This window comes from Heterodontus francisci, chromosome 13 (genome assembly GCF_036365525.1).
Source record: "Heterodontus francisci isolate sHetFra1 chromosome 13, sHetFra1.hap1, whole genome shotgun sequence".
In the NCBI taxonomy this organism is placed as follows: domain Eukaryota; kingdom Metazoa; phylum Chordata; class Chondrichthyes; order Heterodontiformes; family Heterodontidae; genus Heterodontus; species Heterodontus francisci.
In genome coordinates, this window is record NC_090383.1 from 112,378,294 (window position 1) to 112,397,934 (window position 19,641).

General features: G+C 41.2%; 1 protein-coding gene across 4 annotated transcripts in view; it reads left to right on the forward strand.

Annotated features, from left to right (window-relative positions):
- The window catches only part of zgc:172136 (uncharacterized protein LOC566376 homolog), a 58,481-nt gene extending 46,070 nt beyond the window's left edge, over positions 1-12,411 (forward strand). For all 4 annotated transcript variants that reach the window (XM_068045446.1, XM_068045443.1, XM_068045444.1 and 1 more), the window contains 5 exons: positions 2,259-2,433; positions 3,940-4,272; positions 5,140-5,244; positions 7,385-7,464; positions 8,005-12,411. In XM_068045446.1, coding sequence (XP_067901547.1) covers positions 2,259-2,433; positions 3,940-4,272; positions 5,140-5,244; positions 7,385-7,464; positions 8,005-8,286 — 975 coding nt within the window. In that variant the 3' untranslated portion in view covers positions 8,287-12,411. The remainder of the gene's footprint in view (positions 1-2,258; positions 2,434-3,939; positions 4,273-5,139; positions 5,245-7,384; positions 7,465-8,004) is intronic.
- Positions 12,412-19,641: the final 7,230 nt, after the last annotated feature.

Genomic DNA, 19,641 nt, shown 5'->3' on the forward strand with positions numbered 1-19,641 from the left:
TTGCTATTTAAATTAGAATGCCACAATCTTCCCTGAGCATTAATCTTAAAATTGCACTTTTGTGAAAAAGCAAAAATTACCCTGTCCTTTTCTTTCAGCCAGAAACCAGTAGACTCAGTGATTTGTTAAGGGGTCTGCCATAGATTTCACAGCTGATTCAAGATAGAATAAAGCATGCCATGGAGTTTGCCTTTCAAGGAGGCATTTTATTCTTTTGAAGATTTCAAATCCAATTCACTGTCCTAGGATAGCTTTTTTTTCCCTTAAGCTTGGATTTTATTTGACTTATTCCCCTGACCCTGTTCCCCTCCTATATTTTTTGTGTGCATTAATTTTCCAACACACATGTTGGAGCAGTGAGTCAAATACTTGTATATAAAAAAAAAAAAGGATGTCATCTGTTCTGGGGTATCCCTGATTTCTATAAGTAGTCACCCATGAAGGGTCAGCTACAACACTGACATCCACCCGACAATGTGGAAAATTGCCCAGGTATGTCCTGTCCACAAAAAGCTGGACAAATCTAATACTGCCAATTACCGTCACATCAATCTACTGTCTATCATTTAGCAAAGTGATGGAAGGTGTCATTGACAGTTCTATCAAGTGGCACTTACTCAGCAACAACCTGCTCACCGATGCTCGGTTTGGGTTCCGCCAGGGCTGCTCAGCTCCAGACCTCATTACAGCGTTGGTCCAAACATAGACAGAAGAGTTGAATTCCAGAGGTGAGAGTGACTGCCCTTGACATCAAGGCAGCATTTGATCAAGTGTGGCATTAAGGAGCCCTAGCTCTGATGGGAATCAGGGGGAAAACTCTCCACTAGTTGGAGTCCTACCTAGCACAAAGGAAGATGGTTGTGGTTGTTGGCAACCAATCGTCTCTCCCCAGGATATAACTGCAGGAGTTCCTTGGGCTTGTGTACTAATCCCAACCATCTTCAGCTGCTTCATCAATGACCTTCCCTCCATTATGAGGTCAGAAGTTGGGATGTTCGCTGATGATTGCACAATGTTCAGTACCATTAGCAACTCCTCAGATACTGAAACGGTCCGTGCCCACATGCAACAATACCTGGCAAGATTAGGCTTGGGCTGATATGCGGCAAGTAACACATGCCACACAGGTGCCAGGCAATGACCATCTCCAACAAGGCATTCAATGGGCATACCATTGCTGAATTGCCCACCATCAACATCTGGGGGGTGCGGGGGGTTACCATTATCAGACACTTAGCTGGACCAGCCATATAAATACTGTGGCTACAAGAGCAGGTCAGAGGCTGAGAATTCTGTGGCGTGTTGCTCAGCTCCTGACTCCCCAAAGTCTGTCCACCATTTACAAGGTACAAGTCAGGAGTGTGATGGAATACTCTCCACTTGTCTGGATGAGTGAAGCTCCAACAATACTTGAGAAGCTCGACACCATCCAAAACAAAGCAGCTCATTTGGCACTCCATCCTTCACCTTAAACGTTCACTCCCTGCACAGTGGCAGAAAAGTGTACCATCCATAAGATGCACGGCAGCAACTCGCCAAGGCTCCATCGACAGCATTTTCCAAACCCACAACCTCTACCACCTAGGACAAGGGCAGCAGATGCATGGGAACACTGCCACCTGAAAGTTTCCCTCCAAATCCCAAATCATCCTGACATGGAACTATATCGCCATTCCTTCGCTGATGCTGGTCAAAATCTTGGAACTCCCTTCCTAACAGCACTGTAGTTATACTTCCACCCTATGGACTGCAGTAGTTTAGGAAGGAGGTTCACCACCACCTTCTCAAGGGCGGAGATGGGTAATAAATCCTGGCCTTGCCAGCTACGCTTACATCTCGAACAAATTTAAAAAATGTATTTTACTCCAGTTTGTTTGCACAGACTAAGTTAATGTTGAGAAGGGGAATTGAGGAATTATAAACCTATTCATGAATATCTAATTTTTTTCAGGGCAGATTGGTGTTCCCTAAAGTAGGGGGTCAAGAGGTGATGGTGAGTGTAGGAAGTTTGATAGAATAAATATATATGGATTCTACATGGAATGGACTTGATAGGCAGAATAGCCTTTCCTTGCTCCAGAGTTTGCACAGTGATTCATGGGAGAATGTTGCAGGGTTTTTCTTTCATGCCAATTACTAGGTTATTTCTGCCACTTAATACCATAATTTTAAATGAAACCAAATCGGTTTGACTAAAAGAAACTAAATAGGAGTTGAGTTTTTGTGTGTGATTTAATCCTCGTGTCTCTTTGTTGCAGGGGAAAAAGTTTGAGATCCAGCCAGACGGTTTACCCTCAGCTCGGAAGCTGATCTATTACACAGGCTGCCCGTTCCGATCCAAACATTTGCTGCAGCTCCTCAGTAACAGCCATCGACTCTACATGAACATTCAGCCTGTGCTCAAGCAGATTCGAAAAATTGAAGAAATGGAAGGTAAGAACAGAGAAAACAACCTAGGTGTGTGGAAAACCTCAAATGTACGGTTTAAACTTGCATAAAGTCTTTCACTTAAAGATGTTTGCAATTGAAGCAGCCTGGCCTCTTCACAAATGCTCCAATTTACCAAATAAACTTTCTCCATTTCCGTCTGAAGACAGTGAGGAGATTTTCTATCCAACACACTTCCCTCAACTAATGCCACCAAAAACAGGTTAACTGTGCCTACACAACAGCAATTAAAAAGTAACTTTGCTGTGAAGCATTTTGGATCATTCTGTGGATGTGATGAAATGCTATATAAATATAGTTTCTTCCATCCTGTCTTTCTTACCTGCCCTAACAGAAATTAGTACAACTGGCATATTGGAACTAAGATATTAAATTTGTGCAGCATACAACTTCTTTCAAATGGACAAATTGTTTTCTTCAATGGCAATATTTTCTCAGAGGGATGCTGTGTAATTTAAACCAGCATCTGGAGAAGTGCATGTGTCTAGTTACAGCAGAGGTACTCAATGCATGACATATGCTTTCTCATCGGTGGATGCTGCGTTGCACATATTTGTGGTCAGCTGTTTTGAATGGATTGCATCTGCTGCAGGACTAATGCAAGTTTCAAGTCATTTAACCATTCAGTTTTGCACTTTGGAGCTAAAGAATTGTCCTAGCTCAGACTGGGCAACATATGTTGGTGTGGACTAACAGCCAAACTGGAGATGGGGTGAGATTTTATTTTTGGATTGAGGTGCTCTTTGGGAAGACTGTTTGGAACTATGAATGAAATTGCAGGTTGCTCCTCTAGGTACCATTGAAAAGAGGAGAGGAGGCTTTTCAAAAGAGGGAGAGGGGATTGCAGATTGTTTTCCAAACTGCAAGGGGGATGTGAACACTTTGAAGTTAATGAGTTTGGGACTTTTTTTTTTAAAGAAAAAGCACAGACTGAAAACTGGAAGTTGTATATTGGTCTAATTCCTGGATTCCAATTCCTCTACTAGTTTTGGGCTTTGGGAATGGTGCCACCACTGCTTGTCCCTCTGAGGTCATTGTTGCTGCTGCTGCCACCTTGTGTTGTATTTATGAAAGACCATTGCTTGCTTCTGCCAGCAAGAGACATGAAACATTCAGTCTTTATTTTCCTGATTGTTAAAGCATGAATCGTTTTCAGTATTACTTCCAATTCAGATATTTTCTCCTCTCGAACTAAGTTGAATCTGAAATAAACTGATCAATGTGTATAGCAATTCCTACAATTGGTTTCACGCCTTCCTTTTGTGAGAAACCAGTACTTTAATGGATTATGAGCAAAAAAGAAACTACACTTCATTTAGTAATCCTACTTTCGAAACAGTGTAGACATGCCAGCTTCCAACATCTGTTGACTTAGCTTTCTCAACTATTTGGGAGAGTGAATAATTTAGTTGATTTATTTTACATTTTTTTTGGAAAATATGCTTTTTATATTTAGATTAAAGCTTAATTCTTTTACCATCTACTATGTAGAGAAAAAGCGCTACAGAGAATTGTACATCAGTGATGCCTTTGAGATGGATCTGGAGCGACTAGATGAGCATTCCCACGGCAGTGGGAGCAGCCGAGGAAGTGCAAGGAACAAACAGCTCTCCCGTCAGTCAACAGTTAGCCACGATAGTTCACATACTTCTGGAATTGAGGTAGATTCGAGGCACAGAATGTCTGTGGAGATGGCAGTGGATGAACCATTCTCCGCTGAGCCAGTGCACAGTACAGTTAAATACTGTAGTTCAATGATGAGCCACAGAAGCTCCCGTACATCAGGAATAGAGTGTTGCAGCAAAGACCGGTCTGATGATGATGGTAAGAATGTTGGCAAATTTTAGTAAATCATTTCAGTTATAGGACCATTCTTCTAGTCACTTGACATTACTATAGCAGTTGGAAAAGGTTCAGTAACTCCTACCAGAATATAGCATTTGTGTTCAGCTTCTTTGGATTCACATATACGGAGATCACAGCTAATTTAGTCAATGAAACAGCCCAAATCTTTGTTAGGTTGAGGCTGTATTTGATCTTCAAAAATACTTTGAAAATAGATGCATAATCTGTACCAAGGAGTGAATCTAAAACTATCCTGAGAGTTTTTAGAAAGCAATGGGTATGGGCTTGTCTTGATTCAAACTGAACCCATGAAGCCAACAGCATTCCCTCAATGACGGTCAAGACGAAGATATACAGGGGTGGAATACTTTTTATTAAATTAACTAAAGTGGTTGAAGTCCAAGTCTCTTAATAGTGGATGAATAGAATTCTTTTGCTTTCCACTGCTGCTAGATTGTAAAGCCATAACGATCTCCCTATGGTAAAAATTGATTCGATTTACATGAAACACAAGTCTGAAGCTTTACAGGTTTTCAAATAATATAACATAGGCAACTAGCAAACTGGATTTTAAATTCCAGTCAGAGTTAACCATGTGTTCAACTGCAGTGAAATATTGTTAAAGCATATAAGGAATGTATTGTGCATAATGTACATGGAGTACAAAATGTATTAAATTAGATCAATGCCCTTCTGGATTCCATTTTTACTTTCTAAATCAATCTCCAAAAACACTGGCCATGGCTTAGAATTTAAGTTGAAAGGGGTTAACATACAGTTTTATAAGGCTGTTTGCTATTTAAACCTAACTCTTCAATAATTAACTATTACTACTTCCTGCTATAGAAATGGAGGCCCCTGTTGATGATCCATTTGAGACATCCCAGGAAAATGAAGTAATCGAAGGTGAATCTGTTGACTATCCCATTTTAAAACAGGACTACTGGCAAGGTGAGCTGGAGGGTTTTGGGATACATGCTCATAATGATCATCTCTAATTCAGTAATGTTCACTTAGATTTAGAAGGATGGCCTAGCCTCAAGATTCACGTTAAGTGGGTGAAAATTGACAAAGATTATGGTAGGGTTGAGTGTCAGTAGAAAGTAGGTAGAAATAAATATCAAGGGGCCAGAAATGCACAGGCTACGATCATAGCAGTTATGCTGGGGTCATACCCATTGATGATCAGTTGCAGAGCCCACCGGAGCATACATAGTTGGCCCCAAACAAAGGCCAATAGAAATTCCAGGGCCAGCCTGGGATCCAGCATTATTCTATCAGTGAACTGAAAGAGCCAGGCAGTTGCAGCCCCCATAATTTCATTGGTGTGATTTAAAGCTACAATAATAACTTGCATTTATATAGCACCTTTTAATGTAGTAAATCATCCCAAGGCACTTCACGGAAGACAATGAGACAAAACTTTACATCTAGCCAAAGGAGATAACTGACTAGGTAACTAAAAGCTTGGTCAGAGTAGCGACATAAAGGGGAGAGAAGTGGAGAGGCTTTGGATGGGAATTCCAGAGTTTAGGGCCTAGACAGTTGAAAGCAAGGCTGCCAGTGGTGGGGAGAAGAAAATTGTATGCACAGAAGGCCAAAATTGGAGGAACGCAGAGTTCTCGGAGGATTGCAGGGTTGGAGGAGTTACACAGAAAAGGAAGGGTAAGGCTATGGAGCGATTTGAACACAAGGATGAGAATTTTAAAATTGAGGGAATACTGCACCAGGAGTAATTATAGGTCAGTGAGTACAGAGGTGATGGTTGAAAGGGATTTGGTGCGCGTTAGGATTTGCGCTTTGGAATGGTCGAGTCTGGAGATAACAAGAGCATGGATGAGAGTTTCATCAGCAGATGGACTGCAGCAGGGGCAGAGATGGGGTAAGTTATGGAGGTGATGGAAGTAGGCAGTCTTCATGATGAAGGGATTGGAACCTCAGCTCGGGGTCAAATATGCCAACGTTGTGAAGAGTCTGGTTCAGCCTGAGACAGTGGCTAGGGAGGGAGAGGGATTTGGTAGTTAGAGAGTGGAGAATGTGATGAATGGCTTCAAAGTAACATCATAAAGCAGTAGTGACTAATTTTAGCAACAAAGTCCACATTCTTTTAAAGCAATAGTTTTTATTTAAAGTTTAAAATCGACTACAAATATTATGAATAGATTATCTGCTGGCCAGTACTTTCAGTTTTAGAGGTAACAACCATATCAATACCAATACACTCCTGCCAGGCCTCCCATGTTCTAACCTTAGTAAATGTGAGCTCATCCAAAACTCTGCTGCCCATGCCCTAATTCACATCTTTATGCAAATTCTCAATTTTTAATATTCTCATCTTTGTCTTCAAATCAGTCAAAAGCCTCACCCTCCCTTCTCTGTAATCTCCTCCAGCCTTACAACCCTCCAAGATATCTGTGCTCCTCCTCTTGAGCATCTTCAACTTTTAATCACTCCACCAATGGCGGCCATGCCTTCAGCTGCCAATGCTCTAAGCTCAGGAATTCCCTCCCTAAACCTCTCCGCAGCCCTACCTCTTTTTTTTCTCCTTTAAGACACACTTAAAACCTCTACCACTTTGACCAAGCTTTTGGTCATCTGTCCCTAATATCTCTCTATATGGCTCGGTGTCAAATTTTGTTTGATTGCACTCCTGTATAACGCCTTGGGATGCTTTACTATGTTAAACTGTTGTATAAATACAAATTGTTGGTACATGCTGGGCTGTTAAAAGTTTTTCAATTAATCTCTCCTATGAATGGTGTGACAGAGCTCCACAGTGAAGGCCTATAGCCAAGGCCACTGATTTGCAATTTGTGGAATCTCAGAGTCGGGTCCCCAAAACACAAAAAATACTTCTATCCCACCTTATAATGTAATTAAACTTATTCAGTCAACATAGACCAAAGGGCCTAACTGTAAGCGAATGGAATCCTGGAAAGTGAAAACACTGTTCAAAATTATCAAAATCTCACCCGCTTACAATAATTAAATTTGTTCGTAAAAGAACCTATATTGTAAATAGCATCATAAAATTAAATCATATATTTCTATGCTTTTTAGCAATGAAGTAAGAGTCTGTTTCACTTCATAGATTTTAGCAACAATACCACTATGAGTTTGTGTGATCTCTCAGTAAAGCTTCGAGGACAAAGTGTAGACTCGCTGTCACAGGTATGAAGCCTTGATTTTACTATCTTGTTAAGAAACTGGAGTCTAATTCTTTGCATTCACACATTATAGCAGTAATTGCCTAAGGGCCACTCATCAAACTCGTATCTCCATACACAGCTTGCAATCTGCACTCCATTTGCAGGCTGCTCCCAGACCTCTGTATTTATACTTTTTGGAGCTGAAACTATAGCAACCAGATTGGACTGGTCAGCTACTTACCTAATCAGCTACTCTGCAGTAGCATCTGTTAATTCCTACCTAAGACTGGAAGAAACTTGCTTTACTTTCTTAACCCTAATTTATCTAGAGGGTAAATCCCAGTTAAATGCTAACTGCAGACCAGATTTTTAAAAAGATAAAGACACTTAAAATCCCCACTCACCAAACTCTTATTTCCATACTTAGCTTGCAATCTGAACAGTGTTATGAATATACAAATTACTAGAATGAGAATTAAAAGTTTTCTCTAGGGAAAGTGTAAATTCTTTTTAAGCTTTCAGAACTTTAAAAAGCTGAATGAATGCATCTTCACTTTGACAGGTTTCGCGATCTAAGCCAAGAAACCCGACTGATCACCATAGTCAGAGTTTGGATGATGTACGTCTGTACCAGCAGCAGCCACCTTTAGGTTCCACTTTATCTTCAGACAGCTCCCAGAGCTACACTTTTGGCTATATCTATGAGGACAAAGATAGCCAATTTTGCTACACTTATTTCACAGCAGATTGTAAAACTAAATCCACCTTTTATGGCAAACGTTCAATGAACTGTTTATCCCTGGATCTTCTCGGAGAAGAACAACTGCTGGAATTTGTAGTATAATTAATGGCTGTGTCATCATGGTAAATTTGCTAACTAGCCAAGTCTTGGGCTGATCTATTTTAAGTGTTAAATTATGATTTAAGGAAGTTGCATTATGAAGTATAATGTGAAGATGACCTGCAACAGGAGTCCACAATGAGTAAGATTCAAAAATTTGAGCCTAACAATAATTTCTGCAGACAATTTAATGGATTGTTGTATACCTCACCACTACTTGGAGCCCAAACTGAAGACTCATTTGAAACAGCAGTTGTCTAAGTAACTTTGGGATTTGCTGTGGTAATTTTTCCATGAGTTTTATTTTGTACATAGAAAGCAAATGAAAAACTATTAACCCTTCCTATTTTCGTATCCGAGAATTTTCTTGAAACTGACCTCCTGCAAAACAATTCAATGTTTGTCCAAATGTGAAAAATACAGAGTTCATCTTGCCTGCGATGCATTCAATATAATCATGAGTTAAGAAGGATTGTACACTGGAGTGAATTGCCTTCATCGTTGCCTTCATTCAATGTTCTTTGGGTTCCCCCAGCAACAAAACTAGTGGGAAAAGCAGCTTTATTTAAGGAGTCATGCTTCAGCTAATGTAAAAGTTCATTTTTAATAACCTTCAACAGCAAGGAACAGAAATATGAAAACAGTGGAAGTTTTTTTTTTGAAAATCTATCCATAATACATAATTCTGAATTACATTTTGGGCACCCCTCTAATTGGAGGAAGGAGTTTAAACTGAGCAATATTTAAGCAAACACCAATGAATGATTGATTATTTTGATGATTTAAGGAAGGTATGCCTTCAGTGGTCGCAGAATGACCAATGCTCCAATATATCAATTAACCATGAGCTCCTGATTATTGCTGTGCCATTATTGGGAGATGCTGAGCAGTTGTATGATGCTTCCTATGATGAAGAAAGAAAAACTGGAGGTCCAGTCACCATTTACCATAGTATAGCTCCCGATCAGCAGGTGAGAGGCTGAGGAACAATATTTCAAACTCATCCTCTTCAAAAACTTTCAAGCAAGGTTGTGCTACACTGCCAAGCATTTTAAATATGGATGTCCAGAGTAGACTGCAACTTCACATTCCAGCCCATCTTTGGTCTAACCCTGTTTCACAGTGGTACAGTGACAGAGATGACGGGTAGCTTGTACTAAATTCAACTTGGTGTTTTTTGGTTGCGTTGGAGGTATGCAGTTAAAAACAAAATTTTAAATTGTTCCTCTAACACTATCTGTGTAAAAGTTAATCCCTGGAGACCAAAAAAATGCACTGACCATGATAACAAATGAACAATATTGTGCTGCTTGTGAAATATATCCTTGATGCTGACATGTGCCTTATACTGATGTTGGAGTAAAAGAATATGCAACAGAAATGCTTATGTTACAATACTATCCACTGAGAAGTAAGAACTGAATGGAAATTTAACAATAACAGACCAAGCCATGAAAACGTGGTATATTTGGAAGGAACAGAATTCTGTCATTAAATGAGGAAGTAAGTTCAGACAATGGGGATGAAGAGAGACAGAATAGATTCCTTTTCTTTTTCCTCCTCATCCTATTCACACACATTGCACTTTTTTAATGTTCCCCAGAATGATGAAAAATTACAGCACAGAAAGTGGCCATTCAGCCCATTGCACCTAGCTCTTCAAATGGAACTATCGATTCCAACTCTTTCTTTCTCCTCTCCCCATATCCTTGTGTACTTTTTAAATGTTTATCCAGTTGTCATTTAAACGATGGTATCAAATCTGTCACCAAGTCACTTTCAGTTAAACGTCGAATGTTTCAATGGCCCTCTTGTGTAAGAAATCTGCCTTCATTCTTCTGGTGTTCTTGTCTTTGTGCCCTTGTGTTATTTATTCACCAGTTAAAACAATCTTTGATTATTTACTGTGTCAAAACATTTCCTAATTTTGAAAACCCTTTAGTAGATCTCTCTTCTTAATCTCCTCTCTCCTAGTGAAAAACCACCAATTTTTTGAGCCTTCCCTGTAAACTATAACCTTCTCGAGAGCAATTAGGGATGGGCAATAAATGCTGTCCTAATCAGCGACACCCACATCCCCTGAACAAATAAACTTATTCCTGGTAATGTTGTAAGTAATGTTCACTGTACTCTTTCTGTGCTCCAATATCCTTCCTATAATCGGGAACCTAGAAATAGCCAGAGTACTACAGCTGTGGCCTGGCAGACACAATCAACAACATCAAAAACTGATTATTTGGTTCGTTCATATCCTGCTTATAGGACTTCACTGTGTGCAAATTGATTGCTGTATTTCAATGTAGCAATAGTAACTACATTCAAAAGTAATCCCATCAGCTGTAAATATGTCGTGAGAATGTTAGTGTTATGTACGTGCGCGGCATCATCTCACCAGATCTTTTATAATCTCAACATCACCTCCTTGCTTTGCATTCAATGCATATGTTATATAAAACTCATCATATTTGATTCTTATGGCCTTTTCCTGTGTATCCTTTAAAGAGCTATTATATTTGAACCACTGGATCTCTTGGTAAGAATTTAACCATTAGGTAAACCTCCTTTTGCTGTTTTTTCCCCAAAAAGTATGTCTTACATTCTCTGCATTTAACTACATATGCCATCTGTCCACTAATGTCACTAACCTATCAGTGCCCTCATGCACTCTCCCTCTGCCATTCCAAGTTCAACGTCATTCTTCTAGTGGCTCTCTGGGGCACATCTCCTCCATCCATATCCATCCAATCTGGAAAAACATCCATTTACCTTTACTCCCTACTTTCTGTTCCTGGGCCATCTCTGTTAATGTGATTACATTCCATTTAATTTCATGTGCCATAGTTTTCCTAACCAGTCTCTTCTGTAGAGCCTTGTCAAATATATCTCTGGAAATTCAGTTTTTCCAGCACTCCATCTCCTTTTTATCTTTATACAGTGAGATTTTTTTCAAGCCTCAATTAAATTAGTCAAGCAAAAACTGACTTTTTTTTACAAATGCATTCAACTGAACCCTACTCTAGTAACTTGTTTGGGTCTGATATTGCCTACTTTACCTTTTGCTCCCACTTCTAACATTATTAATAATGTTTGGTGTGCTAGCCCTTGTTTATGTCATAACAATATGTGAGGAGCTCGGCTAAATCAACTGCGTTGATATATAATGTGATCTGCAGGTCTGATCATTTTTCAGATGCCAATGATTTGTACATAGTGACAATATAGCTTGCATGCTCTAAGACGACTGCAGAAGTAATACAGTAAAATAGATGAAGTAAAACTGTGGCTAAAATTTAGTCAGTATAAATGAACATTTATTATTTACAAGTTTATCGGCTTTCTATTTTTATAGGTATGAGCAAGGACAAATCTCCAAAGGAAATTCTTTTCCTCTAAGTCTTTTAAGTTAATCTCACTCTATTTAGAATGAGGTGTTGTGGTTACAGGTTGTGCCTTACATTTCCTTATATATACTGTAGCCATAATGTGCAATGTCTATAATCAAACTCAGTGTCATCAAAATGGTGCATTTGCAGAATTCAGAACTGTGAAGGGTTGGACAATTATTTACAGTTTCTCATAGGTCAAATGGTTTTTGCCAAATCTGTCTCTCACCCTCGCTTTTTCCCCCTTCTTTCTCTGCTTGCTGTTCTCTCTCTCTCTCTCTCTCAGTAGGTTTTAAACAGAGGAATTGAATACATAAAAGGTTTGATGGTGATTGATTTGTCTTCAAGCATGTAACATAAGTCTGTTGTTACAAAGCATAAGATTAACATTTTTTATACCTCTTTTATAGTGATTTGAAAACAATGAAGGATATATGTACTTTCCTAAGGATTGTTTTAAAATGCCGAAGAACAATCATTTTATATTGTATGGAACTTTATTACAGTATTATAACTGAACACTGTGAAAATTAGTTATACAAATGCATTCTGTTTATTTACACATTAAACAATTGGGTAATGTTCTGTCTAGACCCACAAGACTTTAAAAATGTTTTAGGGGATTTAAATGATATATAATATAGTTGAACTGCTGTTATTTGTACACTTGTTGAATATTTAGTTTTAAATATGAGCTTCATATTTTATGTTCACTGTCATCCTTTCCATGAAAGAAGCCCTATTATGCACATAAAATAAAAGTTACAAAATTTTTAATTGTTTTTTTCAACAATTAAGAAAAATAACCACATACTTTTGCACCTCTTCCTTTTATTAATTTGTAGGTGTCTCTGTTCTTTTTGGGGTTCCTTTACATTAATGTAGTGATGGTGATTCCCAACAAGTATCTCATGCACTTGACAGTGCTATCACCTATAAACTAACTTGCCAGCATTTAGCTGGTGGCAGCTGTAACCTACTCATTCCTGTGCTTCTTGATCTGCTGTCAGTACTCTTCAGCTTCCTGAACAATCTTTTATAAATGCAAGGAATTGGTTCAAGTCATTGGTGTGACAGTCAAGTCCAGTTACTTCCACCCATGCAACATCCCCCACTTCAATCCAGCTGTAGTACAAGGGTGGAGGTTTCAGAGATAGGATGGGATAAGACCATGGTGAAATTTGTAGATGAGGATTTTGAAATAAACACCTTGGGGAATAGGTTGCCAATGTAGGTCAACACAGATTAGAATAATAGCAAGAAAGACTCAGTGCCAGATAGGAATGTAAGCAGCAGAATTTATGGGGAATGGACTTTTTGTGGGTGGCAAGGACAGAGAAATCAACACAGAAGCATGAATTTACTATAGCTCTCTTCCCGCCCCCTGCCTCCCCCACCATTTACCATTGTTCTTCCAGCAATAGAGCTTTTCATTTATCTTGGCCCTATACTTCCCTAAACCGCTCCACCTTGTTTCTCAATTTCCTGCCTTTAAATACTCCCTCAGAATTTAATCTCCTCTCCTAACTCCCTCTACTTCTTGCTAGATGTTAATTTTTTAACTCCTCCTTGGGATATTCTTTCACACTTAAAGGTGCTTGTTTGTTTTGTTGTACATCAATATGAACAGATACAACACACTCCAATAGTTGGGATCTCCCATTATCTTTATGGGGAATGGTGGGGCAGGGGGAGCAATTCATAAACATACAATTTAAAAAAAAAACTAGCTGCCATCGTTGGATATTAGGATCCTTACTTGCTCCGAGATAGCACTTCAACGGGCAGGATTTACCACAATAAAACACGGCCTTCAGAGCTGAATAAGAAATAAAGCACAAAATAACCCGAATTGACCAAGAAATTAGGTTTAACAGTCAATCAGACAATTGATGACCTGTAAAGCAGGGCCTGGAACTGAAAAACATCGGTCTCAGTTTCCTTTGAGAGTTTCAAGAGTGCTGCCTAGGCTGTGTCAGCGATTCCACAAAAACTCATTTATATAGTGGCTTCAACATTTTAAAAAAACAAACTCCAGCTGCTTCACAAATAGTTGAAATCAAAATGGATAGGAAATACTGAGCCTCGAACAAGGACATAAAGTAGAGTGACTGAAGTTTAGATCAAAGGTGGGTTTTCAGGATGTTATAAAGGAAGAGAAAGAGGTGAAAAAGTTTAGGGAGGGAGTTTCAAAGGATAGGAATGAGGCAGATAAAGCTCTGGATCAAAAAAAGTAGGGAGGTGCACAGGAGGCTGTAGGCAGTGGAATGCTGAGTTGAAGATGTAATAAAGGCATGAGATAAGGTGGGGAAATTTATAGATGCAGAATTTTTTTTTTAGTCATTCATAGGATGTGAGTGTCACTGGCTAGACCAGCATTTATTGCCCATCCCGAATTGCCCTTGAGAAGGTGGTGGTGAGCTGCCTTCTTGAACTGCTGCAGTCCATGTGAAGTAGGTACACTCACAGTGCTGTTAGGAAGGGAGTTCCAGGATTTTGACCCAGTGACAGTGATGGAACGGAGATATAGTTCCAAGTCAGGATGGTGTGTGACTTGGAGGGGAACTTGCAGGTGGTGGTGTTCCCATGCATTTGCTGCCCTTGTCCTTCTAATTGGTAGAGGTCCCGGGTTTGGAAGGTGCTATCTAAGGAGCCTTGGATCGTTGCTGCAGTGCATCTTGTAAATGGTACACACTGCTGCCACTGTGCATCGGTGGTGGAGAGAGTGAATGTTTGTAGATAGGGTGCCAATCAAGCGGGCTGCTTTGGCCTGGATGGTGTCGAGCTTCTTGACTGTTGTTGGAGCTGCACCCATCCAGGCAAGTGGAGGGTATTCCATCACACTCCTGACTTGTGCCTTGTAGATGGTGGACAGGCTTTGGGGAGTCAGGAGGTGAGTTACACGCCGCCAACCTGCTCTTGTAGCCACAGTATTTATATGGCTACTCCAGTTCAGTTTCTGGTCAATGGTAACTCCTAGGATGTTGATAGTGGGAGATTCAGCGATCGTAATGCCATTGAATGTCAAGGGGAGATGGTTAGATTCTCTATTGTTGGAGATGGTTATTGTCTGGCACTTGTGTGGTGCAAATGTTACTTGCCACTTATATTGTCCAGGTCTTGCTGCATTTCTCCACGGACTGCTTCAGTATCTGAGGATTCGTGAATGGTGCTGAATATTTTGCAATCATCAGCGAACATCCCCACTTCTGACCTTATGATTGAAGGAAAGTCATTGATGAAGCAGCTGAAGATGTTCGGGCCTAGGACACTATCCTGAGGAACTCCTGCAGTGATGTCCTGGAGTCGAGATGATTGACTTCCAATAAACACAATCATCTTCCTTTATGTTAGGTATGACTCCAACCAGTGAAGAGTTTTCCCCCTGATGCCCATTGACTCCAGTTTTGCTCAGGCTCCTTGATGCCATACTTGGTCAAATGCTGCCTTGGTGTAAGGGCAGTCACACTCAGCTCACCTCTTGCGTTCAGATCTTTTGTCCATGTTTGAACCAAGGCTATAATGAGGTCAGGAGCTGAGTGGCCCTGGCAGAACCCAAACTGAGCGTCACTGAACAGGTTATTGCTAAGCAAGTGCCACTTGATGGCACTTCCATCACTTTATCGATGATTGAGAGTAGACTGATGGGGTGGTAATTGGCTGGGTTGGACTTGTCTTGCTTTTTGTGTACAGGAATACCTGGGCAATTTTCCACATTGCCAGGTACATGCCAGTGTTGTAGCTGTACTGAAACAGCTTGGCTAAGGGTGTGGCAAGTTCTGGAGCACAGTGTTATTGCCAGAATATAGTCAGGGTCCATAGCCTTTGCAGTATCCAGTGCCTTCAGTCATTTCTTGATATCATGCGGAGTGAATCCAATTAGCTGAAATCTGGCATCTGTGATGCTGGGGACTTCAGGAGGAGGCCAAGGTGGATCACCAACTCGGCACTTCTGGCTGAAGGTTGTTGCAAATGCTTCAGCCTTATCTTTTGCACTGATGTGCTGGGCTTCTCCATCATTGAGGATGGGGATATTTGTGGAGCCGCCTCCTCCAGTTAGTTGTTTAGTTGTCTACCACCATTCATGGCTGGATGTGGCAGGACTGCAGAGCTTGGATCTGATCTGTTGGTTATGGGATTGTTTAGCTCTATGTATCACATGCTGTTTATGCAGTTTGGCATGCAGGATGTCCTGTGTTGTAGTTTCACCAGGTTGACACCTCATTTTGAGGTATGGCTGGTGCTGCTCCTGGCATGCCCTCCTGCACTCTTCATTGAACCAGGGTTGGTCTCTTGGCTCGATGGTAATGGTAGAGTGGGGAATATGCCACTCTTGGTGATGGACATTGAAGTCCCCCATGCAAAGTACATTCTGCACTCTTGCCACCCTCAGTGCTTCCTCCAAGTGGCGATCAACATGGAGGATACTGATTCATCAGCTGAGGAAGGGCAGTAGGTGGTAATCAGGTTTCCCTGCCCATGTTTGACCTGATGCCATGAAACTTCATGGGCACCGGAGTCAATGTTAAGGACTCCGAGTGCAACTCCCTCCCGAAGGTATACCAGTGTGCCGCCACCTCTGCCAGGTCTGTCCTGCTAGTGGGACAGGGCATCCCTGGGGATGGTGATGGCAGTGTCTGGGACATAGTCCTACTCATGGAATCATACTTGACAGACAATGTCAGGCTGTTGCTTGACTAGTCTGTGGGACAGCTCTCCCAACTTTGGCACAAATCCCCAGATGTTGGTAAGGGGGATTTTGCACGGTCAACAGGGCTGCGTTTGCTGTTGTCGTTTTCCGATGCCAGGTGGTCCGTCCAGTTTCATTCTGTTTTTTGACTTCGTGGCGGGCATTTGAGTCACATGTAAGCCAGACCAGGTAAAGACATTAGTGAACGAGATGGCTTTTTACAATAATCTACAATGGTTTCATGGCCATCATTAGACTAGCTTTTAATTCAAATTTGAATTCAAATTCCACATTTTGCTCTGGTGGGATTTGAACCCATGTCCCCAGAGAAATACCCTGGGTCTTTGGGTTACTAGTCCAGTAACAATACCACTACGCCACCACCTCCTCTGCGATGCATTGAATATGCTGGGGATGGGAAGCTAGTATAGGTGTGAGAATGATATGATGGGTAAGTGGGATTAGGTGTACTGCAGGATACATGCAGCAGAGTCTTGGAAAAGTTGTAATTTATGGTGGATGCAGGATGGGAAGCCAGCAATGAAAAGGTTGTGTAGTTAAGTCTGGAGATGAGGGTTTCAATGGCCAAGCAGTGAGAGACACAACTCTTGCAGAGTTGGTAGCAAGCAGTCTTGTGAGGTTTAAAGGTTGTGGCCTGGTCCAATCTGGACCTCCTTTGTTATCTCTTGCCCCACTCCCACCTCACTTGCTTATAACCTGTGACTTTTCTAATATTTGTCAGTTCCGAAGAAGGGTCACTGACCCGAAACATTAACTCTGCTTCTCTTTTCACAGATGCTGCCAGACCTGCTGAGTGGTTCCAGCATTTCTTGTTTTTATTTGAGGTTTAAAGTTTAGTTCAGGGTCAAATCAAAATTCGAGCTTGAGTGGCGAGGAGGGAGGTTAGTGGTAAGAGCAAAGGGACTGTGGGGTAATTTGTAACTCATCCAGGCAAACAGACCAACAACATGGAGGCAGTTAAGGGAAAAAGAGAAGTGGTAATGCTGTACATTGTCACTGAGCGGAAGTATGTAGTAGACAAGAGCAGAGCTAAGGCCTAAACATTCAGGAACGCTGGACGTGACAGTCTGGAAGCTGGTAAAGCTATTGCTGGAGAGGCCGTGGTAAATTCAGTCAAGCGTCTTGCCTAACGAAATATTATGACAACTCCACGGCTTAAAGAATTTTTCTGTCATCAAAAGTCAAAATGGCAGCCTTACCACTAACTAACACCGTCTGAGTTGAGGCAGTTGGTGTCACGTGAGTAAGGCATAGGCGGGCGCGGTGACGCCTTCGCCCGCTGCGTGATGATCTATCCAATAGGGAGCGAGATTTTTGCTTTGCTGGGGTGTGGCGAGATGACGTCAAGAAAAGCGGGATGTGAGCGGGCGGTTTGACGGCCTCGAGCACGTGCCGGTCAACGGGCGGATCGCGGGGGGGGGTCGAGTGGCGAACATGCGGAGTTGGGGCTGGGTGGGAGCGGTGGGGCTGCTGTTTCTGATGGCGATGGACGCAGAAGGCGTGTGGAGGTAGGTGAGGTGTGGGGAGGGAGTAGCCCAGCTCTTAAAGACAATATGGATCCCTTCCAGAGTTTAAAATGTTGAGTTTGCGCAATAAAGGGCCTGTGCGTGTTTCGAAAACGATGCGTTATTTTCAGTTAGCAGAAGGTTCCAAAGCTCTCAACGGTGACTGAAAGAAACCAAGTGATGCAACAACATATTCTCACGTTTTATAATATACAGAACAAGGGATTTATTTCCTGTGGCATGATACCAAATTAATTTTCATGGGGAATGTAGTTCCATTATTGAATCCAGATCTTGACCCTGCTGATAATGAGAATGAAATGGTAATAGATCAAGTGGCTTAAATTCATATTTGCTTTTAAAGCTATTGGTATATTAGACCCCCCCCCCCCCCCCCCCCCGTCCCGTCCCCCAGTTTGTCTGGCAACATAAGGTTGTTAGTCATTCAACAGTAACTTCCATGTGATTCTGGACTGAGTGGGTTTTAAACAACAAGTTTTAATATATTGGCTAATAACAGTATTATTCTACAGTATGATGAACAATAGTACAACTTGGTTTCTTTGTGGACTCCAAGGTAATCAGGCTTGACGTTCATGAGCTGCCTTCAAGGCTTTAGACTTCCATTTGTTCTGAAAGCTCTAAACTTTTGAAGGAGGATGCTGCATCTTTAAACTATTTGGCTACCTTGGACTGCACATAAGCATTTCTGGCCTTCTGGATACTCATTTTCCCACCAGGCTGACACCAAGCTAACAACTCAAGATGAGCTGTTTATATAGCGTTCAAATCTCTTCAACCTCCATTCCTAGGTTACAGGATTGTTATTGTCCTCTGGAATGTGTAGGCTGTCCTCTTATTTGTAAGTGTCTGGTTCTTACAGCTTGTTTCCAAACAAAACTTCTTATCTTTAAGTTCAGGAAGACATAACCAACAAGACCTTTTTAATTGCGGCACATAGGCAAGGTCCGATGGGTAACTGGTAATGGTCAATAATCTAACAACTGTGCGTCAGGAAATTAAGACATTTGGTCCTGTCTCATCACAAATCTCGCACTCCTGGGTGTTGCACCTTTGACTCTTCTTTTCCCTGCCTGTGTTTCTCTTGCCCAAATCTGGCTGTGTACTGTTACAAGCCCACTGGTTTCCACAACAAATTTGATTTTACTTCCAACCTTGTTTGCAACATACTCTGTTCTAAATTTTTTATGGCATATTTACTCTGATGCTTCCATTTGCCACAACAGTGCTTCGATTTCAATTTCCACCCTTTCTCACCTTCACATAGTCCATTTCCAACTCTTCCCTTCCTCGACTTCTCTGTCTTCATTTCTGACAATAGGCTATCAATGAATATTCACCATAAGCCTACTGACTCCCACAGCTACCTTGACTACAGTGCCTCACACCCTGCTTCCTGTAAGGACTCCATTCCATTCTCCCAATCTTTCTATCTCCCAATCTTTCTATCTCCCAATCTTTCTATCTCCCAATCTTTCTATCTCCCAATCTTTCTATCTCCCAATCTTTCTATCTCCCAATCTTTCTATCTCCCAATCTTTCTATCTCCCAATCTTTCTATCTCCCAATCTTTCTATCTCCCAATCTTTCTATCTCCCAATCTTTCTATCTCCCAATCTTTCTATCTCCCAATCTTTCTATCTCCCAATCTTTCTATCTCCCAATCTTTCTATCTCCCAATCTTTCTATCTCCCAATCTTTCTATCTCCCAATCTTTCTATCTCCCAATCTTTCTATC